At 39.3% G+C, this 25,802-nt stretch overlaps 1 protein-coding gene across 2 annotated transcripts in view; it reads left to right on the plus strand.

The window, feature by feature from the left end:
* Positions 1 to 25,802, plus strand: part of VWA8 (von Willebrand factor A domain containing 8) — a 289,992-nt gene that overhangs the window by 98,764 nt on the left and 165,426 nt on the right. For both annotated transcript variants that reach the window (XM_077811982.1, XM_077811992.1), the window contains exons 15-20: positions 6,584 to 6,752; positions 7,143 to 7,220; positions 15,710 to 15,825; positions 16,871 to 16,977; positions 19,109 to 19,215; positions 25,469 to 25,540. In XM_077811982.1, coding sequence (XP_077668108.1) covers positions 6,584 to 6,752; positions 7,143 to 7,220; positions 15,710 to 15,825; positions 16,871 to 16,977; positions 19,109 to 19,215; positions 25,469 to 25,540 — 649 coding nt within the window. The remainder of the gene's footprint in view (positions 1 to 6,583; positions 6,753 to 7,142; positions 7,221 to 15,709; positions 15,826 to 16,870; positions 16,978 to 19,108; positions 19,216 to 25,468; positions 25,541 to 25,802) is intronic.

Genomic DNA, 25,802 nt, shown 5'->3' on the forward strand with positions numbered 1-25,802 from the left:
AGGGTTTTCCCTTTTTAAGAATGAAAAGAATGGAGGCATTTTTAGACCTTTAGACCTTTAAACCTTTAGAGGCACTCAAGCGGAATGCCCGAAGGGTCGGTCCTGGGGCTGGTTTTGTTCAATATCTTCATTAACTATCTGGAGGATGGCGTGGACTGTACCCTCAGCAAGTTGCAGATGACACTAAATTGGGAGGAGTGGTAGATATGCTGGAGGGTAGGGATAGGATACAAAGGGACCTAGATAAATTAGAGGATTGAGCCAAAAGAAATCTGATGAGGTTCAACAAGGACAAGTGCAGAGTCCTGCACTTAGGACGGAAGAATCCCATGCACTGCTACAGACTAGGGACCGAATGGCTCGGCAGCAGTTCTGCAGAAAAGGACCTAGGGGTTACACTGGATGAGAAGCTGGATATGAGTCAACAGCGTGCCCTTGTTGCCAAGAAGGCTAACGGCATTTTGGGCTGTATAAGTAGGGGCATTGCCAGCAGATCGATGGACGTGATCATTCCCCTCTATTCGACATTGGTGAGGCCTCATCTGGAGTACTGTGTCCAGTTTTGGGCCCCACGCTACAAGAAGGATGTGGAAAAATTGGAAAGAGTCCAGCAGAGGGCAACAAAAATGATTAGGGGACTGAAACACACGACTTTTGTGGAGAGGCTGAGGGAACTGGGATTGTTTAGTCTGCAGAAGAGAAGAATGAGGAGGGATTTGATAGCTGCTTTTAACTACCAGAAAGGGGGTTCCAAAGAGGATGGATCTAGACTGTTCTCAGCGGTAGCAGATGACAGAACAAGGAGTAATGGTGTCAAGTTGCAGTGGGGGAGGTTTAGGTTGGATATTAGGAAAAACTGTTCCACTAGGAGGGTGGTGAAGCACTGGAATGTGTTAGCTAGGGAGGTGGTGGAATCTCCTTCCTTAGAAGTTTTTAAGGTCAGACTTGACAAAGCCCTGGCTGGGATGATGTAGTTTTTAGCAGGGGATTGGTCCTGCTTTGAACAGGGGGTTGGACTAGATGACCTCCTGAGGTCCCTTCCAACCCTGATAGTCTATGAATTGTAGAAGGTATCCTCTTCTAAAGAAGCAAGAAACATTTTAACAAATCTTTCAAGTGATCTTTCCATCTGTAAAAGGATTAATAGTAAAGTAAACGTAATGGGAAAGATTATACCTGCATTCTTTTAATTAGTTTAATTAACCATATTTTTTAAATCTGGGCACCTATTCAATAATAAGAACACAGATGCTCACCCAGAGTAAATCTGTGGTATTTTAGATACTGTATAACCCAAAGCTTAATGAAAATTTCCAAAGCTGATAAGATGATTCTTCTGACAGAATAACAGCTGCTTTATTTTAATATCACTTTATTTTATTTTTAGAGGGGAGGGTGGAGGAGAAAGGAGAATTACACAGGCTGTATTATGACCCAGAGAAATTACATGTGTTCCTGAGAGTTGAACATTTTTAATTAAGAAGAGGTAGAATTTGAGGGATTGAGTGGGGGTGGTGGCATGTTATTTGTTTAGTTTACAAAAATCAAATGAAATAATATTACAGTGACTTCTGGTTTTTTAAGCTAAAAATCATAGTTTTATTCTTGAATTAAAATTTTTGGAGGATGTATGTTAAAGCTGATAACTTCTCTAAGCGCTAATAAAATATATTTCTGACTCAAAAGATCTTACACGTGCCATCAGTTACATTTTCGCTTGATGTTCCGCCACGTTACTACTTCCATAGTCTGCACTAATTTTTTTAAACAAGGTTTACACGCCACGCAGGTGGGTGGCATGACTCTGGCAGACATGACAAGAGCTCAAGCAGCTGATTTGCGGTTCTGGGGATGGAGGATACTCATTGGCCAGTTGAAGGCCTTTTATCTATGAGCTAGCTAGCCGCCTGCATTGCAAATTGTTTCTACTGGCCTTCTCTTTAGCCAGTTGTGCTGTGTTATTACTAAACAGTCCAGGTACAATGGCATCAGGTCACATGGGGAAATTTTATTTTGTAGATTATGGATAATGGGAGAAGAAATCTATGCTGGCGATGAGGAAGGGACTTAAAAAGACTCTCTACGTATAGAGAAATTGTTGCTGCACAGTATTAGCTATTAATAGAATTGTATGATTCACTATGTTGAATTAGTTCTGCGTGAAGAAATGCAGTCACTTAAAATTGATTCAGAATGTATATCCAGGCTTTTTGTGTAGAATTTTCCTACATAAGCATTTGCTGAGGCAGATATTGTGAAGGTGGCATTCCATAACTATAAATACAGTTGGAAGACATAGGGCAAAGCACTAGCTTCTCTATGAAACAGTATTTTAACCTGTTCAGATGGTTTTTTGTTTTGTTTTGTTTTGTTTTTAGACTTTTCCACATATTAAGCATTTACTATAGTAAACAGGCAGCTAGTAGAGAAAAATATAGAAATGTTTATATAATCAGATTTGCTTCAAAAGCTGAAAGGAGCCGATTATAATGCATGGGTGGGTATTCTTAACACCCTTAAGGCAGTGAATTACTGTCCATGTGACTAGGCTGAAAGCGAGCACATACAGCATATGAGACAAATATAAGCAATGTGGCAGAAGGTGAATTTTGTAGACAATAGAAGCTCCAATATGTTAAATTTTAACTGAATATATTCACCACCCTTTAGTTCTGAGTTGTTTATTTTCACTTCTTTTTGTTTGGTCATTCAGTTTTAGTGTGTTTGAACATATACTAAAGCAGTCAGTTAATTAAAAAACACAATAATCCAAGCCAGTGTGTTATACATTGCAAAAAAGTAAAAAGGAAACAGATGCTTGATAACTTTTTATTCTGGCAGGGATAAGTGATGGAATATTTGAAAAGATGCAGCATAATTTTTCCCTTTAATTTAAATATATGTCCTCTATCTTAAACACCTTTAAATTATAGTTATTGTTAAATTTTGTTGTCAATACGTGAATTACATAAATATTTCATATGCAAACACCTGACCTTCTGACACACAATTATACTCTTGTGTGGCGATAATAATTTGTAAACGATCGCCACTCCTACATTTGTTCTCATTTTGTTTGCAGTAGTAAATGATGGTTTGTGAAACTGGAGAAGAGGAAAAGACAAATAAATGAAAAGTTTATGTGCGGCAGCAAGGGAATGCTCTTTGTGTGCCAAAGACAAGAAATCAGTCTCTAGCATTGTACTGGTGAGGCTGCATTCTCTGTTTGACCTTCAGTGAGGTTATTTTCTGTAAGGGCTTATCTACACTTACGGGGGGATCGATGAGTGGCGATTAATGAATTGGCAGTCTATTTAGTGGGTCTAGTGAAGACCTGCTAAATTGATCGCAGATTGCTTTCCTGTCGACTCCTGTACTCTACTGGATCGAGAAGAGTAGGAGGAGCATCTCCCGTCGACATCGCATAGTGTGGACCCCACAGTAAATAGGTCTAAGTTACGTCAATTTGAGTTACGCTATTCACGTAACTCAAATTGTGTAGCTTAGATCAAATTTCCCCTGTAGTGTAGACAAGTCCTAAGATTCTTCTTACCCCTGGGTGGAGCGAAATAGGGTCTGATGATCTCCCCTACTTGTCTGACCTACAGATTGAACAGGCAAGAGGAAAGGATGAAGATGTCTGGTACTCAACATTAATAAAGTATTGCCAATCCCTCCAGCCAATTTTATTCTAGGTCTTAGTGTGTTAGGCTTTGCGGTTACTTACATGGCTTCTGTCTGCAGAGTGATCAAATATGGCATAGACTTAATAAACATAGCTCCACAAAGAAACAGTGGCTATGATTGTTTCGAGCCTGATCCTGCAGGGTACTGAACAACCTCATCTCCAGTTGACGTTGGATGGAGGATTCTCTCCAGCTTGCAGGATTAAGCCCTTTTTAAAATAATAATTAAATATTTGGCTTTACATTTTCAAGAGATTGAACAAACATTAATCCAAACAACACCCTTGTGAAGCAGATGAATGTTGTTCCCATTTACAAACTGGGAAACTGAAACAGATGTTGCACTGGGCCACAGAGCAAATGATGGAGAGGAGAATATACCAGTAAAGTGCTCAGCAGATTAGTTAATGAGAACAAAAAGAGAAATGCATTTGTAGATAGCTTTCCAACGTGCAGTAGCTTTTACTGTTGGAAAGCTTTCCTCAACGAATAGCTGGTTTATTAAAAATTCCTTTGCCAGGGAAATTTTGTATTTGTAAAAAGAAAAGGAGTACTTGTGGCACCTTAGAGACTAACCAATTTATTTGAGCATGAGCTTTCGTGAGCTACAGCTCACTTCATCAGATGCATACCGTGGAAACTGCAGCAGACTTTATATATACACAGAGAATATGAAACAATACCTCCTCCCACCCCACTGTCCTGCTGGTAATAGCTTATCTAAAGTAATCGTCAGGTTAGGCCATTTCCAGCACAAATCCAGGCCTAACCTGACGATTACTTTAGATAAGCTATTACCAGCAGGACAGTGGGGTGGGAGGAGGTATTGTTTCATATTCTCTGTGTATATATAAAGTCTGCTGCAGTTTCCACGGTATGCATCTGATGAAGTGAGCTGTAGCTCACGAAAGCTCATGCTCAAATAAATTGGTTAGTCTCTAAGGTGCCACAAGTACTCCTTTTCTTTTTGCGAATACAGACTAACACGGCTGTTACTCTGGAACCTTGTATTTGTAAGTTATTAAAATATGCAATTCAAAAATTCAAAGATTTTTTTGGAATACTGTTGCTGGTAGCTAATTCAGAAATAATGGATTCAATCCTCAGATGTACTCTTTATCCCTGAGAGGAGCGGGGGGCAATGAGGGTGCTGTTTGTGTCTCCCCACTCCTGATCTTTGACTCATCTGGGGGCTTGTTTCTCAGAACGGCTCAAAACTGTGCCCAACTGGCCATACCCATAAGGGGGATTGCCATAGTGCACTGTGTTCTGGCTGTGTTACCCATCTCATTCACTCCCTGCCACATGCCAGAATGGCCCCAGCTGCATTGGGGGAATCCCCAGCTGAGGAAAGCTGACTGCATTTTGGATCCTTTATGACATAGAAGCATTGCAGAAGGACCAGAGCCAGGATCAGGAGTGAGCTTAATGTATGTTGAATATTTTTATTACTAATGAAAAAAAGAGGTTAATCGAAAATTAAATATGCCTTCTCCTATCTTCAAAACAGTTTCTCCTATAATAAGGTTGGTCACTGTTCCCTGACCTTTTCTGTGCGTAGAGATAATGACATACCCATTGGTTCCTATTCACATGATGATTTCAGACGTTTCCTTCTATTTTTATCAACCTGGGTGTAGCTTCTAGGCTTCTGACTTTAGGCTGAGAGTAACCGATGCCATCCACTTTGTTTGCTTTGATTTGGGAGTCTGATACAGCGCAGCATATTCAGGAAACAGTTTTTCAAGGGTGTTCACTGTATATGCTTTTCTGTATCAGATTCATTGTATATACCAGATCTGCCTGCTAAGCTGTTATACATTGTGTAATTTAAATTGAAGGGTCAAATTCTACCTTCGGTTACACCCATAATTTCCCCCCAAAGAATAACCAAAGATGGAATTGGGGCCAAAATATTCTAATTTCAAACAGAATTATATGCAAAGTAGCATATGACAACAGGCAGGAGAAATATAAATGATTGCATTACAATTTTCTCATTTTTGAATACTAAAGTATTTGTCTGGAATTGTAATTGAGGTGTTGAGTAAATATTGCATGCTATATTGCAACATCCAACTAATTTACATCTGAGTTGCTATTATTTACTTGTATAAACAGTTGCACCTGGAGACCGCAAGTGAAATCAGCGTCACATTATGCTAGGCACTGTATAGAAACATATTAAAAGACAGTCCCTGCCCTGAAGATCTTATAATCTAAATAGAAAAGAGAGACAATGGATGGGAGATAGTATCATCCCCATTCTACAGATGGGGATCTGAGACACAGAGAGTTTTAAATGATTTGCTCTAAGTCACACAGGAAGTCAGTCTGTGAATTAAACCCAGATCCTCCCCGAGTTCCGGTCTAGTGTCTTAACTACAAAATTATCTTTCCTGTCTGTCTAATTGAGTAGAAAAAGTTACCCATTGTTGCTGCTTCAAAAGATATTGCCGCCCCCCAGATCTGTCTTTTAGTAATACTGTTTTAGGTGATACTCTTGGAGAATGTTTCAAAACCATCACATTTGTAAATTTTGTCTATTTCATACATACAAAAAAAGTAAACAAATGGTAGCATGGTTACGGGTATTTGCTCAACTTGAAGCATGCAGGTCATGCTGTAGATGAAGCCAAAACTTGGGTAACCTTGTAGGCATTACAACTTACGAGAGTTATATTTTGTTTTTTACATTGCTAGTTACATTATGCAATTTTTGTCAGTTTTGATTTTTTTTATGTTGCATTGCGAATGTCCTGAATATAAATTGTGGCTGTGGCTTAATACAGTAATTCACTTGAAGACTGATTGTACCTCAGGTGGAGTTTGTAAGTTCAGATTTTTTATTTGCTGCTTCTACCAGGTAATGCATTTAAAAAAATATTTTCTTGCAGGTCCATCTTTCCTATCCATTCCTCGTTCAGAATAGTTGCCCTGGCCGAGCCTCCTGTCATAGGAAGTAGCACAAAGCAATGGTTAGGCTCAGAGTTTCTAACTCTGTTTCTGTTCCATAATGTTAAATCCTTCACCAGGAATGAAGAAATTCAAGTTATTAAAGAAATGGTAAGCACTTGCAATGGTTTGGCCAGTTATTAATATTGGTTCCTATTTAAAATGCTGAATATGATTATGAACTGGAATATTTTAATATACCATAGATACTCCCTTTTCTTATATGATGTGAAATCCTTTCACACAGCCTAAGTGACTCCTTGATTTTTAAGTCTAGGGTATCTTCTACTGTAATTAGTATAAATTCGTCTTGGTAGTTTTCTGTTACAGTATATTTTCATATTTTGTGACGCAGTTATTCCTTTTTGGTTATTTGAAATAAATGTATATGCAGTACATACATGCAGGCTGTGTTTATGTAGGTGCATACGTGTGTGTCTATATAAATTACATATGCACACATGAAATATATATCAAATACTTTTTTTGTCTTTTAAACAGATTCCAAATGTGCCCATGGTTGCTGTGGAACAGTTGTTATCGTTAACACACAAGCTTCGGGAGACAAATGACCCCACAGTGAGTCTAGTTTTTCAGATTTGTGTTCTACTTGTTGTCATTATATGTGTAGCTGTTTTTAGAGTCAGGATTTTATCTCTACTCAACAAAGGAATTATTTTCTCCAGCAATGTGAGGATGCTTCCTTATTTCCTTACGTTCTTGCCTTATGCTGACCTATCTTGACCAGTGGAGGCTGGATTGAGCTCATTCTGGAGCCAATTCCTTCACTTCTTGTATGGCCACAGGAGCAGAGTGTGCTGCCAGCATGGTATTCGTAGACCCTGCCTGCATGGGATTTGAGAAACCAGCCTTGGAAATCCAGCACTGGTTTCTTGTCTTATATACATGTGGCACCTTTTTTATTTTTAATATACTCATTTAGGACCTGATTAAGCAAAGCACTGAAGCATGTACATAATTTTAAGCATGTATGCTCAAATTCTAGTGAAGTCATGCAGTATTATAACATGTACACCGTAGTCAATATGACTTAAGCAAATGCATAAAAGAGGAATGGGATTTAAAAGCACATGCTGAATAGGGATGGACTAAAGCATATGCTTAAATTGTTTACTGAATTTATTTAAAATTGCCTCCCCTTAACAAATACTGTTATGTGTCATACAGTGCTTTAGTAATTGTAAGTTTGATACTTGGATTTGTTTTGGGATTACTTGGGCAGGGAGGACTATCTAACCATTAGAAAATGCAGACAGGGAGGTAGGGAGATGGGGAAAAGAGGAAAGTGCTCAGAACTGTTAGTAGTATTACTGTGGTAGGCAGTTCTACTAAAGCAGTAATGTAAAAAAAATTACTACTGGCACAAAAACTGCAGAACTCTTTTAAAACTGATACAGTCAAGACTCAGTTTTAAAAATTAATTTCAATGGCAACTTGAAAATCAAAATTTTGATGTTTTACTTTTTGCAGTAAAAAGTTTCAAACATTTTTATTGGAGCCACCCAACATGAGTGTATAGGTGTGCACATGTAACTTGTGTTAGGTTAGGTTATATACAGTAATCTACTTTCCTCAACTCTCAGGAGGTTAGCACCAGTAATAGTTTCCCACCATGTTACTGTTTAGATTTTTGATTGGCTGCATTCCAGGAAGAAATAAAGTGCACTGTCCACATCTTAGCGGACAGCAATTTTGTTTCACATGAGATGAAGTATTTGTAGTCCATTAGTAACCAAGGACGACATTAGAAATAAATCTTTTAAAATCAGCAGGCCTGGATAATTTCTACCCAAGAGTCCTAAAAAAGGTGACCTGAGGAGATTTCTGACCTGCTATTGTTCATGTTTAATAACTCTTGGAATGCTGAGGAAATTCCCCAAGACTGGAAAAATGTTAATGTTGGGCCAGTATTCAAACAGGGCAAGTGGGATGACCTGGGTAAGTATAGGCCAGACATCAATTCTAGGCAAAATAATGCAAAAGCTGATACAGAATTCAGTTAATAAAGAACTGAAGGATGGGATTATAATTAGGGACAGTGAACATGGTTTTATGGAAAAATAGGTCTATCAGAAAAAGCTCATTTCATTCTTTGATGAGATTACAATTTTGATTAAGTAAAGTGCGGCGAGGTAAGATACTTAGATGTTTTTATCATGTGTTTGAGTTAATACCATATGACATTTTGATTAAAAAATTTCCATTATACAATGTCAATAAAGCAAACACTAAATGGATTAAGAACTGCCTAAATGACAGGTCTCAAAAAAAAGGAGTTGTTCGTGGGGGAATCATCACTGAAGAGGGGCCTATATACTAAGCCCACAGCTACTCAGTTTTTTTACCAGTGGTCTGGAAGCATATGTAGCATTGTGGCTGATAAGAAAGGTTGGCAGAATGATAAATAATGGTGAAGACAAGGTGGTCATACAGAATGTTGCGAATTGCTTGGCCAGCTGGGCCCATTCAAACAAAATATATTTAATATAGCTCGAGCCTTACCAAATTCATGGCCTTGAAAAATATTTCACGGAGCATGAAATCTGGTCTCTTGTGTGCTTTTACCTACACTACAAATTTCACAGGGGAGGCCTGCATTTCTCAAACTGGGGGTGCTGACCCAAAAGGGAGCTGCGGGGGTGTGTGTGTCACAAGGTTATTTTAGGGGGGGTTGTGATTTTACCACCCTTACTTCTGCACTGCCTTTAGAGCTGGGCAGCTGGAGAGCGGTGGCTGCTGACTGAGGGCCCAGCTCTGCAGGTAACAGTGCAGAGGTAAGGGTGGCAATAAATTTGTTAGTCTCTAAGGTGCCACAAGTACTCCTTTTCTTTTTGCGGGTACAGACTAACACGGCTGCTACTCTGGAAAAAAAAAAAATACCATACTATGTGATCCTCACTTCTGTGCTGCTGCCTTCAGAGCTGGGTGGCCAGCCAGCTGCTGACTGATGGCCGAGCTCTGCAGGCAGCAGTGCAGAAGTAAGAGTCGCAATACCATACCTTGCCATCCTTACTTCTGCGTTGTTGCTGGCAGCGGTTCTGCCTTCAGAGCTGGGTTCTCGGCCAGCAGTCACCGCTTTCCAGCTGCCCAGCTCTGAAGGCAGTGCTGCCATGTGCAGCAGCACAGAAGTAAGGGTAGCAGTACCACACCCCCCCCTCCCCCCCACAATAACCTTGCAACCACCCCACAACTCCTTTTTGGGTCACGACCCCTACAATTACAACACTGTGAAATTTCAGATTTAAATAGTTGAATTCATGAAATTTATGATTTTAAAAATCCTATGACCGTGAAATTGACCAAAATGGACCGTGAATTTGGTAGGGCCAAATCAAGCGAGTAGAAAAGTTGATCTGCTTGGGCAGCACCTGTCACAGCGCAGGGCAATTGCACGTGTATTTCCGCCCTGTGGTCCAGCAAGGTTCCCAGCACCTCAGCCATCACCTCTTCAGGCTGGAGACCCACATCTCTCTCACTCCTAACCAAGATTTTTCCAGACTTCACAGTTCCCTGTCTACACTGTGAGTTTCCCAGCAAGACAGACTGCCTAAGCAGGCCTGCTTTGCTTTCTCCTCAAAAGCTATAAACAGCATAATTGCCCACAGTTATAGTTTCAAAACAGCTCTTTCTACACAAGCATATTTATTCTTAAGGTGATAGAATTACAGAGCAAACATATTAAAAACAATAAAAGAACCTACACACATTCTAATAACTTAGGCAGGATCTCCCCTATCCCCCCAACTCCAGCAAGGGCTGTCGCAGGTGATCAGTCCTTCATATCCCACCTAGGGAATTTTCTGTGGTTACAAGTTCAAAACAGGTGTTAGTTTAGAACAAGTACATAGCCTGCACCAATCAGCCTGTTTCTTTGTACATCTTGTGCCTTTGATCTTGTCCTCATGTAATAGGTGATCGGCAGACAGTAGCTCTCTCCTCAGGGCATATCTTCAAAAGGCTGGGATTTTGCATATCTGGGTGGTGGTATATTTACATTTACTAGAGCAGTGGTTCCCAGACTTGTTCCACCGCTTGTGCAGGGAAAGCCCCTGGCGGGCCAGGCTGGTTTGTTTACCTGCTGCGTCCGCAGGTTCGGCCGATCGTGGCTCCCAGTGGCCGTGGTTCGCTGCTCCAGGCCAGTGGGAGGTGCTGGGAGCGGCGCGGGCCGAGGGATGTACTGGCTACTGCTTCCAGCAGCTCCCATTGGCCTGGAGAAGCGAACCGCGGCCACTGGGAGCCGCGATTGGCTGAACCTGCGGATGCAGCAGGTAAACAAACCGGCCCGGCCCACCAGGGGCTTTCCCTGCACAAGCGGTGGAACAAGTTTGGGAACCACTGTCCGAGAGATTTCTTGAGAAACCCACCTAATTTTGTTTGTCTCAAAAGTTCATTCATGTCTGGCACATGGTTTAAAATAGTTTGTTGAAGCTCATAACACTTCCCAGGGTTTAAGTTGGTCATTGGGTACATCCCTCCACCCTTCCCCCCGACATTACATACAATTTCACAATAATACATAAAGTTTGCATTTTTAATACAATGAAATCCAAAGATATTTAACCTTAACACAATAAGGTTTTTCAGGGTTATTGCAGGAAATTGTCGTACCTGTCAGAGTAACTTACTGGCCAATGGAGAGCTCAAAAAGGAAGTGACATCAAGGATAGGAAAAGCATTCACAGCATGTACTAAACTTAACAACGTAGGGAAATCAAATATATATAGCATCAAAACAAAACTGAGAATTTTCAGTTCAAACATAATCTCATTGATAACATACAGCTGTGAGAGTTGGAGATCTACTAAAACTATACACCTTCAAAAAATAAGTGCCTAAGAAAGATTCTGGTCATTGGTTGAAACGATTTCATTACAAACAAAGAGATCCGAGAAATCATGAACCAGCAGCTTGTTTCCACCAGCATCAGATGGATGTGCTGGACATGTTTGGGGCATGTACTCCAGATGACAACACACAGACTCCCACATGAAGCTGTCAAGTGGAAACCAAGTGGTGTGAGAAAACGAGTACCCCCAAGAGAAACTATGACGAAGAATTCTTAGGGAGGGCAGAACAGTTGATCTCAACACCATATAGCAGATGGAAGCAGTAGCAAATGACATAGAGGAGTGGAAGAGACTAGTGTCCACCGGGAGGGCCAATATCAGTGCAGGAAGGATGGAGGGGACTCGAATTAATGACTGAGAAGAGCCACAAAAATGATTTGAGGGCTCCCTTACGGCGTGAGACTTAGCTCAATTTATTTAGCTTATTAGAAAGAAGATTGAGAGGTGACTTGATTAGTGTATAAGTACACTCATGGAAGAAAATAGTGGGTACTAAAGTGCCCTTTAGTTTAGCAGAGAAAGGCATGGCAAGAACCAGTGACTGGAAGCTGAAAGCCAGACACATTCAAATTGGAAATGTGACACACATTTTTAACAATGCAGATGATTAAGCACTGGAACAAATTACCAAGGGAAGTGGTGGATTCTCCGTCTGTTGATATCTGCTAATTAAGACTGGATGCCTTTCTGGAAATTATGCTTTAACCAAACACAACTAAGGCTTTAGTCAAACACAAGTAATTAGGCTCAATAGTTGGCAACTGGATGCAACTTAATGGCCTGTGATATACAGGAGGTCAGACTGGATGATATAATAGTACTTTCTGGCCTTAAACTGTATGAATCTATGAATGAATAAAAGGAAGTGAACCCGATACTTATTTATGTATTTATTGCATTATTGGCATGTATGTGGTTCTTTAACAATATATATTACAAAAGGGAATGTATTTGTTTGTAAAGTGTTTGGTGTCTGAACAGAGCGATTAAAAAAAGGGTCTCTCTAACATCCATAGCATTGTGAAATATCCAGAGAAAGTGTATGCTATAAGACAAATGATTCACTGTTGGAAGATACCTGTAGATCAGTATGATATCCGATGTGCATATATGTATATAAAATAATCATACACATCACAGGTTGGGCGATATATCTATCTATCTATCTCATATATATATATATAAAAAAATAGCATGCCCGTGCTGTGCGTTGACCTGTGTGTTTCACGTCAGTGGTTCCCTTTATTACTTTCAAATTATCAAAATGAAACATTTTGATTGACCCAAACCAAATTATTTTTGTGACTTTTGGTTCACGAACATTTTTGAGATTTTTGATTTTTCATTTCAATTTGAGATGGGAAAAATTTCTGAAATCTCAAAAATTTTCACGAGAGGAAAACCTTTTCCTGCCCAGCTCTATTATTTAATTAATAACAGTCCATTTTGTAAATGGACCCAGCAGAGACTCAAGAATGAATGGGCTTGGATCTTGAACTGTTATCTTGATTCTACAGGTGGCCTCACTCAAGCAGAGTTTAGAAACGTTGGCAGGACGGTGTGGAGAAGCTTGTATTTTTGTCACCCATGCTATGTACTTATTTTGTGGATTCATAAATTAGGCCAAAGGATACCATTACGATCATCTAATCTTTGCTGTTGCATAACACAGCACGCAGAATTTTATCTGATACCTTGTGGTTGAACGAAAGGATTTATTTTAGAAAGATCTCCAGTTTTGATATAAAGACTTCAATTTGTTCCAATAGTTAATTTAACCTCATTGTAAAATTTGCATCTTATTTCTAATTTGAATTTTTCTGACTTCAACTGTTAGACCTTTGCAAACATTATTGTCTTTGCTGCTAGATTCAAGAACCCATTAGTAGTTTGGTCACCATAGCTACTTCTGTCAGGGTCTGAAAAAACTACACCCCTGACCAGCATAGCTGTGCTGACCTAGCCCAACACAGACACAGCTATGTTGACGGGAGAATGCTTTTGTCAACATAGCTGCTGCTGTTTGCAGAGGTAGTATTTCTACACCAATGGAAAAACCTCTGCCATTGGTGTAGGCTGTGTCTACATTACGGGATTATGCCATTATGGATTATGCCATTATTATACGTTATGGATTATACCATGCTATACCAGTATATTCTCCGTAGTGTAGACATACCCTCAGGTGAATCGGATACCTTCTTCCTGTGTAATTACAGATTGCAATCAAGTAGTCTCTTAATCCTCTCTCTCTCTTTGATTAAATTAAATAGATTGAGCTCCTTTAGTGCTCATTATAAGGCACATTTTCCAGACTGTGAATCATTTTGATAGCTCTTTTTGAATTGTCTCCAACTTTCAATATCCATTTGAATATGTGGACACCAGAACACAAGAACGGCCCTACTGGGTCAGACCAAAGGTCCATCTAGCCCAGTATCCTGTCTTCCGACAGTGGCCAATACCAGGTGCTTCAGAGGGAATGAACAGAACAGGTAACCATCAAGTGATCCATCGCCTGTTGCCCATTCCCAGTTTCTGGCAAACAGAGGCTAAGGACACCATCACTGCCCATCCTGGCTAATAGCCACTGATGGACCTATCCTCCATAAATTTATCTAGTTCTTTTTTGAACCCTGTTGTAATCTTGACCTTTACAATGTCCTCTGGCAAAGAGTTCCATAGATTGTTCCACAAATACTTCCTTTTTGCTTGTTTTAAACCTCCTGCCTATTAATTTCTTTTGGTGACTCCTAGTTCTTGTGTTATGAGAAGGAATAAATAACACTTCCTGAATTACTTTCTCCACACCAGTCATGATTTTATAGATCTTGATTGTATTCCCCTTAATCCATCTTTATTCCAAGATGAAAAGTCCCAGTCTTATAAATCTCTCCTCATATGTAAGCTGGTCCATACTCCTAATAATTTTTGATGCCCTGTTCTGTATCTTTTCCAATTCCAATCCATCTTTTTTGAGATGGGGTGATCAGATCTACACACAGTATTCAAGATGTGGGCATACCATGGATTTATATAGTGGCAATATGATATTTTCTGTTTTATAATCTATCCCTTCCCAAATGATTCCCAACATTCTGTTCGCTTTTTTGACTGCTGCCGTCCCTTGAGTGGATGTTTTCAGAAAACTATCTACAGTGAATCCAAAGATCTTTCTTGAGTGGAAACAGCTAATTTAGACCCCATCGTTTCATATGTATAGTTGGGATAATGTTTTCCAATGTGCATTACTTTACATTTATGACAGGTTTCAGAGTAGCAGCCGTGTTAGTCTGTATTCGCAAAAAGAAAAAGAGTACTTGTGGCACCTTAGAGACTAACACATTTATTTGAGCATAAGCTACATCCGATGAAGTGAGCTGTAGCTCACGAAAGCTTATGCTCAAATAAATGTGTTAGTCTCTAAGGTGCCTCAAGTCCTTCTTTTCTTTTTGCATTTATGAACATTGAATTTCATCTGCCATTTTGTTGCTCAGTCACCCAGTTTTGTGAGTGTTCAAGTAATGCCCTGGACAGTACTGTATAAGTAGGTAATACAATCTCCCTGTTCTTGCCCATTATTCCCTTGTTTATACATCAAGGATTATGCTATCTCTTTTTGCTCTTTCACATGGGGAGCTCATATTCAGCTGGTAATAAATAGAAGACTTCGATTTCCAGGATGTCAATTCTGTTACAAATGCCAAATTCATTGAAAAATAATGGACATGAGATGATCTGAAATCAGGATACAGTATCTCTAATATATGCAGAGGCATGTCATATATGTTGAGGCAGTGCCATACAGTACTGCAGGAAACTTTCAGATAAATCAGCTTTAACACAAATAATTTAATTTTCACTTATTTGTCTTTTTGCTGTAATTCCTAATAATATTAATAAATAATAATAATTAATAATATAATGTTAACACATCTTATATAGCACACAAATCAATGAAATCATAATGCTGACATTTTGATGACATAATTATTTCCATGGTAATAGATTCCTGCCACAAACACGGAATTCTGACCTGTGAAGGATTAAGTGGTGCAAACTGGGATATGAGGACGAAAGCACCTGTTTAAGACCAAAATTTTGAAATAATTGCTTTCAATGTAAATAGTTTTTTTCCAAGTTTGTTCCAGTTTAAATCCAAGAGGACTATTAATAAAATTACCTTTTATTTTTGGCAGGCACAGTCACTGGCATCATCTTTGTCCACACGACAGCTATTACGAATTTGTCGTCGGCTATCACAGTATCCAGATGAGAGTCTCTACCATGCTGTCAATAAAGCCTGTCTTTCCAGGTAGCCATACTAATTTTACTGTGAAAGTTTAAGGTTCAAAGAAACAATTGCTAATATGATAAAAAGATGGCTTAAATTTTTTTTAAAGGAGTTAGACATTAAAAGTAGAACTGCTACTATTCTGATCCTCCCTAATCAAAGAATGTTAGATTTCACTTCTATGGAATTCCCAGATTTCAAACATCATTTGAAACAAATCATTCAGCACTTCTTTCTAATCTGTGTGTGTGTGTGATGTGTGTGTGGCATATGCTTAATGACTTGATAGAAATAGGTCTTCAGAACTAATGATTGTCAAAAGTGTGATGCTGTCTCAAAGATAAAATAATACTCAGGATTGTATTAATGGAATACAATGTGGTTAGGTGTCAGTTGGAGGTTTGTATTTAGTTTTAGGCATTGCATTTTTTTAAAAAGTTGTAGACAACTCAGATATTGCAAAGGAAGGCAACAGCAGTTAGAAAAAGTTCTGAAAATATGAGTGACGAAAATATAAGGGCCAAATTCTCCAAGGTACAGAGAATCTTAAGCTGGGGCCTGTATGATCTGGGATCAGTCACAGCTGAAGGATCTGGCTCCGATTAAACTGTGGAAGGAACAACGTCATTGTCCCCTCAGCATCCTAACTCGTTTGTCATTACAGCTTCTTCACAGGAATCCCACATAACAATGTAGTGCTTTAAAATGAGCATTTATGTTAATATAATTTTGGGACTGAAATTTAGATTAAGTCTAAAGGATACTTGGCTGCTACAACTTTCCGTATGTTGTGATTGTATTTTTTTTTAAACTCATATAACTTTGGAATTAGGAGTTATTGATGTGGGGAGAGGAAATTGGACAGTTTCCAATAGCATGAGGACCCATTTCCTTTGCTAAGCACAGATAGAGTAGGTGAGGAGTTGGAAACTGTCAGAGTGGGACAGGATTTGGTATTATTTAGGGCATGGAGTCAGGGTGAAGTGTCACATTGATCTTAGAAGACAAAAAGAACCCTGAGAAAAGTAAAAACTGACCTTCCTTTTTTCCCCCCTCCTTGATTTAGGTTTTTACCGAATCTCGCAAGATCAGCTTTACATAAAAATCTGCTGGATTCAGGGATTGAGATAAACCCGGATGATATTAGGAAACAAGAGGAAAAGGATTATAGTTGTAAGCTTCTGTCACCTTTTGTTTTTAATCTTTCATGAACATTACTCAACTGTTTGAACACAAAAAGATGTATTAAATGTTCCCTTAATTAAGTGTGCCCTGCTTTAGATACATCCCTTAGCCATTGTCTTGCTAAAGAATATACCTATATTTCTCTACATACGTTCTCTAAATTTTCATAACTGTAGAACTTCCTAAATCTAAGTGATTCTTTATCATAGCCTGGCCCGTGGAATTTTGTGTGTGACCTTTACATTTTTAAGTCTGCCAGATCAATGGTGCCCTTGTTCACTTTGCTTTATTGGGTCACTTTGCTACCTTCCTCTGTTAGCATTCTTGGCAATTGTGTGTGTCATCCTTCTTGTTGTCCAGGCTTACAATTTTTGTGTGATTGAGTCTTCTAGATCTTTCTCCATTGCAGCACATCCTCCACCTCCCCAATACTCTGTACATCCTCCTCTTTAATATGACCCAAATAAGCTCTTCTCGTTCATTATCGTGTTTGCAAAAAACCTTGGTCATCTCTCACTCTGACTGTGGCAATCTGTCTCTAGTCTGGCTTTCCCTGTTCTCCCTCTCTGTACTATACAAAATATTACTGTTACAGACAACTTCTTCTCCCATCACTAATAACATTTCTTTCCCCTCTTTGGTTCTGTCTCTTACCACGTAAATTTTGTGCTCTCCCCCTCCCCCCCCCGCCGTTAACTCTGTACATATCATTCCCGCTTCCATCTTTTATCTCACTTCCTATCTTCCTCCCCCCCCCCCTCCCCCCCCAATTTATTCCTCTCTGTCCTCTGGCCTTCCTGTTTCCATCTTTTTTTCTTACACTCAGCTTCATGTTTTCTGTCATGTACCATAGAGTCTGTCACTTCCTGTCCACTAAATCCTTCTTTTCAACTTATTTTATTTTCTTCTAGCCTCACCAGTACTCTTTGCTGTTCTTCTGCTGCATAGTTGTTGAGAGTTTTGTTTTACATGTGTTTGTCTTGTCTGTTTTCATTGCTAGATCTTTAAAACAGGAGGACATGTCTTAACATATATTTGGAAAATGCTGTACCAGTAAAAATGTCTACAGCTACTGTATCTAGTAATGCAGGCTCTCTTCAGTTTCAAAACATATGTGGTATAAATTGGGGCCAAGTACTAACTTCATATAGGTAGGATAGTTTGAATTATAGTAATATGACTAGAGAGTCATTCCGTTGCATTGAAAGTTTAGTTTTTTGCAAAACTGACACTAATATGCAAACTGTATATTACTTTATAAATCTGATTGAACCTGATTCATTAACAATGTGCAACATTAGAACTACCAAAAATACAACAGATTTAGTAAGTTCATGTTCATATTACCAGTAATTTTGTAATTCCACCATTTGCAAAACCATAGCAGAGTTAAACTAAACAAAATAAAAACGAACAACGGAGAGCAGTTTCTCAGTATTACAGTTCAGGTTCATCCAACCCAACAGGATGTCTGAATAGAGGAAAAGGGCAAGCATCTGTGGGAGGCAGAGTTGACTATCTGGAACTGCTGTGTTGTAGCGTAACTCCTTGTAGCAGACTACTGTGGTTAGCCAATACAGTGGTTTTAATTATTTTTCTCTCCAAACTACTTCTGAATGTTTCCCCAACATATGCAAATTTAGCCACTTTTCACTGACGTTTTAAATGTGCCTATTTTGTGTTATTAAACCATTTGTATAAAATGTGCTGAATGGAGAAACCAACAGTGACTTTATCTTGCCTAAAGTTTAAAGGAAATGACTGGCATGCTGTTTCTCCAAGGGGTGAGTACGATCAAACAGTTTTAATAACACTCAATGATTAGAGGAAGGGAGTACCAAGTTAAGGCTTCAGCCAAAGCAGCTGTCACAATTTGCAATGTTCTTTCTGATACTTGTCCCCCTAACATCACCAATTTGTCACACATTGTAATGGAACTGATTTTAAGCCTTAGAGCTTTATGCTATTCCTTTTCTGTCCTCTTTCTTCCGAAAGCTGGAAGCTTTGCTGTACCAATACATTGCAACAAATGTATGCATTATCTCATTACCAGTATTGTTGACCACATATCTGCAAATCAGTGTTCTAAGTAATTCTTTGTTTTTCATAAAATGTATAGGTGAAATACATAATGGGTTTCTGAGGATTGGATCTGCCACCATGCCTGTTTATAACCCCAATGAGAAAATGAAAGTGCCTGATGTTCTGTTTTATGAGAACACCCAGGTGAGTGCACTTCTCTGACGCTACAGATGCAATAGAGTTTGTTAAACATTGTAGTAAAGATTTTTTTAAATAGCATGTTGGTGAAGTGGTTGCATGAGGCTGAAACAGTGATCCTTGAAAATTTTTAATCTTGTTGGTAAATTTGGTGCTCGTTTCAGGTGACTAGAGATCAAGCTTCTTAACCATCCCTTTGTGAAGAGATTATAAAAATCTTGTAGAACTTTCATAAGAAGTAAAGAAACAACTATTGAACCTGGATTTTGTTTGTAGTGAATCAATAAAGTACTGTGTTGAGAGGTTTTATTATTGCAGCTTGCCTAAGCCACTATTCTTATAGGTAAACAGTTCCTTTTTAAGATCCTATTTTTAGAAGTTTATAACTTGAAGTTTTGCAGCTTGCAGTACACAATTTGGTTTAGGAATTACTTGTATATATTTTTAAAATACAAAAACAATTAAATTTTTGAAAACCTATCACTGTTCATAGTAATTTTATTTGTAACACTTTTTTAATACACAAACAATATGCTTATTAACAGCATACTGAGCCAAATCATAGACTGATGCACTCCTGTTTAAATACATTTCAGTTATTATTCTAAAATGGACTCTCTAGAGTGCAGAAATTCAACAAAAGTTGCTGCAGCATAGTTTTCCTCCATTTATGTAGTCTGTGCACTTTCATTGGTTCTGCGTGTCTAACTTGTATAATCACTAAAAGAAAAGGAGTACTTGTGGCACCTTAGAGACTAACCAATTTATTTGAGCATGAGCTTTCGTGAGCTACAGCTCACTTCATCGGATGCATACCGTGGAAACTGCAGCAGACTTTATATACACACAGAGAATATGAAACAATACCTCCTCCCACCCCACTGTCCTGCTGGTAATAGCTTATCTAAAGTGATCATCAAGTTGGGCCATTTCCAGCACAAATCCAGGTTTTCTCACCCTCCACCCCCCCACACAAATTCACTCTCCTGCTGGTGATAGCCCATCCAAAGTGACAACTCTCTACACAATGTGCATGATAATCAAGTTGGGCCATTTCCTGCACAAATCCAGGTTCTCTCACCCCCTCACCCCCCTCCCAAAAACCACACACACAAACTCACTATCCTGCTGGTAATAGCTCATCCAAAGTGACCACTCTCCCTACAATGTGCATGATAATCAAGGTGGGCCATTTCCAGCACAAATCCAGGTTTTCTCACCCCCCCCCCACCCTCATACACACACAAACTCACTCTCCTGCTGGTAATAGCTCATCCAAAGTGACCACTCTCCCTACAATGTGCATGGTAATCAAGGTGGGCCATGTCCAGCACAAATCCAGGTTTTCTCACCCCCCCACCCCCATACACACACAAACTCACTCTCCTGCTGGTAATAGCTCATCCAAACTGACCACTCTCCAAGTTTAAATCCAAGTTAAACCAGAACATCTGGGGGGGGGGGGGGTAGGAAAAAACAAGGGGAAATAGGCTACCTTGCATAATGACTTAGCCACTCCCAGTCTCTATTTAAGCCTAAATTAATAGTATCCAATTTGCAAATGAATTCCAATTCAGCAGTTTCTTGCTGGAGTCTGGATTTGAAGTTTTTTTGTTTTAAGATAGCGACCTTCATGTCTGTGATTGCGTGACCAGAGAGATTGAAGTGTTCTCCGACTGGTTTATGAATGTTATAATTCTTGACATCTGATTTGTGTCCATTTATTCTTTTACGTAGAGACTGTCCAGTTTGACCAATGTAAATGGCAGAGGGGCATTGCTGGCACATGATGGCATATATCACATTGGTGGATGTGCAGGTGAACGAGCCTCTGATAGTGTGGCTGATGTTATTAGGCCCTGTGATGGTGTCCCCTGAATAGATATGTGGGCACAGTTTTTGGTAGGGGGGTGAGGGGGTGAGAGAACCTGGATTTATGCAGGAAATGGCCCAACTTGATTATCATGCACATTGTGTAGAGAGTTGTCACTTTGGATGGGCTATCACCAGCAGGAGAGTGAATTTGTGTGGGGGGGTGGAGGGTGAGAAAACCTGGATTTGTGCTGGAAATGGCCCAACTTGATGATCACTTTAGATAAGCTATTACCAGCAGGACAGTGGGGTGGGAGGAGGTATTGTTTCATATTCTCTGTGTGTATATAAAGTCTGCTGCAGTTTCCACGGTATGCATCCGATGAAGTGAGCTGTAGCTCACGAAAGCTCATGCTCAAATAAATTGGTTAGTCTCTAAGGTGCCACAAGTACTCCTTTTCTTTTTGCAAATACAGACTAACACGGCTGTTACTCTGAAACTTGTATAATCACTGTACAATATTCTTATTAACTATATTATGTGCAAGTCCCAGGATTCTAATTGGCTGACAGACATTTTTAGCTAATCAGAGTGCAAGAATTGCTCGAGAACTATGCTGTATATATGCAAATCTTTAATATGGCTACTAATGGTTAAAATCTCTGCTCTGTACTCACAATTATCATGCTATTTGGTGTTAATAGAAATGTTTCAGCCTCTCACGCTGTTCAGCTGACCCAGAGAAATTCCAAAATGTATATGAAGGGGAAGAGAATAAGAAAAATAACAAAAAGCAAAGACGTGGGTCTGCAAACGTGCTATGAAAGGGGAAGTGTTTTTCTCTAGCAAAGGCAGGTCCACTGCTCTTCACTAGAGAGGGCAGGTGTCTGGTCACCACAGCACTGAAGTGTCAACTGTCAGTCCAGGGTATGCTTAGCCATAGGTCCTGCCCACTGAGTGAATCTCCTGAATGCTTTGCCATCCAAAGGCAGCACAGGCAGCTCCTGTGAAGTGTTTGCATGTTAGCACTAGCTTTTAGAGCCTTGGCAGGGCCTCTTCCTTAGGGAGTTTCCTTTCCTTCATTTTTTCATATCCTTTTCTTTCTTTCCGCCTCATTTGCTGGTCCTCCGCAGAGCAGAGCGTGCAGCCTCCACTGCATGGGCCCTGCTGGCAATGTGAATCTGTGAGAATCTTCTTAATTTTCCCTCGTAAAATTTGATGTTTGAGGTTTTGTTCTGTGCTATCATTTCAGTAAAGTACTTTAACTTTGGGACTCTCACAGATGAAATCCTAAACCCTAGAACAATGCTCTTCTGTGTGTGCTACTCTTTCCATCTTCTTGTTCAAGGAGGCAATAATTGCAGTAATTACAAATTGAAAGCACTGCAAAAATCTGAACCTGACCTATGTTAGAATATCATTTATCTGCTTTGTTTAGGTGTCACATTTTTGTTAAACATGTTGGCTAAAGGAAATTGCCCCAAATCTATCTTCCTAAAAAACTGTCAGAAAGTAACATATTACCAACTAAAAATTAGTTTTCTTCTTTAGTCCTGCACTGCCAGCTCCCATCCCAGTGTGACACACTAAAGTGCTCTGGTGATGATTTCACAACCATAAAACTCTGCTGGAGAATGAAACTGGCAATATATTCCATTATTGTGTGATGTCGTTAAAAACCCAGCACTGAGTTATGCACACTTGCCCCCAAAACATTTCATGTCCCAGTGGGGTTGCAGCATTGCTGTGAAATCACAGTGTGCTGCAACTGAAGATGTAGTACCAAAGCTGGAGCCTGCTATCTAAACTGGGCTGCGTATTATGAGACTCAGAAGAAGAACAGTGATTTTTAGATATGTGCTAAATGCCCCAATCAGCCTCGCTTTTGGGGAGCACTGAATATGTATTGCCAAAGCTAGTGGAATTTTGACATTTCCATTTGCAAATCTCTTATATGAACATGACGTGATTGTAAATGTTCTCTGTATATCTCACTACAACACTAGCTTGGACCCTGTTGCTAGGAAAATTAGACAATTTCTAATGAGTACTTGCATTTATTGTGCAAAAACAGTTGTTTGAGGGAAACAACTTGAACACAGTTATTTATACAATTTAGGATTTGTTTGTTTAAATGAAGAATTGTGAGGAAGTACTCACATGTTTTTAGCAATTAACTCAGCAAGTGTAATGGACGTGGCTTGCTGGGATACATGATGTTAAATCTAGACTAAAACTAATCGGGTCAGCTGTAAATTTACAGTGTATGCGTAAATACAGTAATTTGTCTTCAAGCCTTCTCCCCTACTCCTCAAAAATTATGGTGCATTTGATAGTCTCTTGACCTGGGTAGTTAGGATTTTGCAATATTAAACTTTGATTATAAGCATCATTAAAATATTGCCTTTTGTTCTGGTCTAAAGCAATTTGGAAAATCAAAACAGCTTTTGCAGTGTTCTAAATTGAATATTTCTGTATACTCAGTAATAATGCAGGAGTTACTGATTTCAAGAAGCAAATACCAATGATGAGATGATGATGCTGAAAGAAAAAAATAATATTATGTTACATTTATATAAAGACAGTTATTCCTTTTTCTAAGTACCCTGTCTGACCTACTTACAGATGACCTATTTTCACTAAATACAGAGGATACACAAGATTTTAATGCTAGTAAAGCAGCCTGCATTTTTCATGTTATCAGGCTCCTTAGATGATTGCATTATTTTTATTTGCAACAAATCTATTGTTTGGAGCAAGTTTAGGTTGATATTTGTTTTCAAGTACATTACTAATTGTGCATGTTAGAATGTTTTACAACATTTAGTTAGTATTAAATATATCAAGTATTTTAACAGTGGCTGTGATTAGTCAGTCTAATTCTGAGACTGTGAGAAATGCACACACTTTTGATTTGGGATGGATTTTCTTTGTTTTTTTCTTGAAAATAAACTGCAATTGGAATAGAAACTTGTATTTGAGATCAATGTCTCACCTTCAGGGGATATAAATGTGCGTAATTATAAACATATTGGATCAAATTCATCTCTTGACTTAGTGGAGTTGTACCAGAGACAAATTTGACCATTGGGACTTTTCTTCATATCATACGAAAAATGTTCCTATTAATTCTTGATTATTGTCGTTTGCTGTAATCTATTGCATGCTCTTTCCTCTCCAAAAGCTTGGGTAAAAGATGGACCTTGCTGCATGCCTTGAAGTTCAACAAATTCAAACTATTTTGATCCAGTGCAGGATGGGGGAGAGTTCCAAAGTTGTGGGTACTTCTGGAGAATGATTTGCCAGCCACTTTCTTTCTTTTATACCTGTGGCGGGACTTCCAGCTCAAGAGTCTTCTCTAGGTACCGTTATGGACATAACTATAGTCATCTAAATTTGAGGTGACAGGGCTTGGTTTTGCAGTAGTAAAATCTGTGACCCAAAGAAACAGTCATAGTTTCCAGGCTAGACAGATCTCTAGCATCTATCACTGCTGGGGCTCTGGGTCCCCGCTGCTGGCTGGGAGCTGCAGGGGCCCCTGCGACTAGGAACTCCAAGGTTCCCTGCCCTCCGCAGCTTGGAGCTGCGGGGGCCCCCCGCCACCCTCGGCTTATCATTTTCCTTTGTGAGTTCATTCAAGAATATAGTAATTCTCTGGGTTCCCCCACACAGCTTTATCGGGGCATTTAGTGCACTGGATGAGGCACACCACATGTTATGATAGGCATGTGCAGGATCCATGGATCTTGAAAGGTGTATTGTCGGGAGTGGAGATATGTCTGCAGGTTTTGCATCTGTTCTGGCAGAGTCTGGTGCTTCTTTGAGTTGGTGTGTCCTGGTCTATGGGGAGCTGGCTTCTGATGATGAGTTTGGAGAGGTTTGGGGGGTGGTTTGAAGGTCAGAAGAGAGGGTTAAGGAAAGATTTGTTTCAGGATGCGATCCACATAGAGTGCGGCTTGTACTTGTTTAATGATGCCCTGTATGGATTCCAGTGTGGAGTGGTATGGGACAACTAGGGCTGTGCGGGTGGCAGGGGTTTTAATTCTGTATTGAAGCAGGTTTTCTTGGGGTATTTGGGAGGCCCGTTCCATGATGCAGTTTACGTACATACAGTCATTATATCAGTCCTTGCACTGTGGCTGACAAATATTAGCCAACCATGCTAAAAGGAAATTCATTCTGAACAGTTATTGAGAAATACAGAAATCAGACACCTAACGCCAGTCAGAGTGCAGGATAGTATATCAATGGAGTTAAAAACTGTACATCATTGTTTGTTACTGAATAGATTCCCTCTGCTCTGATTGAGACAATTCTATTTCATTAGAATACCAAATAAATAGATATAGATAAGGGTTCTGGTGAAAAATACTTTAAGTAATAATCTTGCATTTATTTTGTGTGTATAAGCACAGTAATTAAAATTCTTGTTTTCTTTGTCTCTAGCATATGATGGTGATGGAGGATATGCTAAAAGACTTTTTGCTGGGAGAACACCTTCTTCTAGTTGGCAACCAGGTAAGTTAAAACATATCTCTCTTTACAGTGTGTGGACCACATTCACCATTGGTATAAGTAAGTGAAACTCTCTTTTGCTTTGTTGAAGTTGCATCTGTCGTGCCATTGATAAATCTTCAGTTTCATGTGCCTACATCTGAGAATGTTATTGGAATCTAGTTTTAGAATAAGTAAATAACTACAGAGAAATCTAAACCTAAAAAGACAAATATACTAGTATCCTGTATATATATAGCCTTATTTGATAGGTACCGTAAATTAC

The sequence above is a fragment of the Eretmochelys imbricata genome, chromosome 1, assembly GCF_965152235.1.
Source record: "Eretmochelys imbricata isolate rEreImb1 chromosome 1, rEreImb1.hap1, whole genome shotgun sequence".
Lineage (NCBI taxonomy): Eukaryota > Metazoa > Chordata > Testudines > Cheloniidae > Eretmochelys > Eretmochelys imbricata.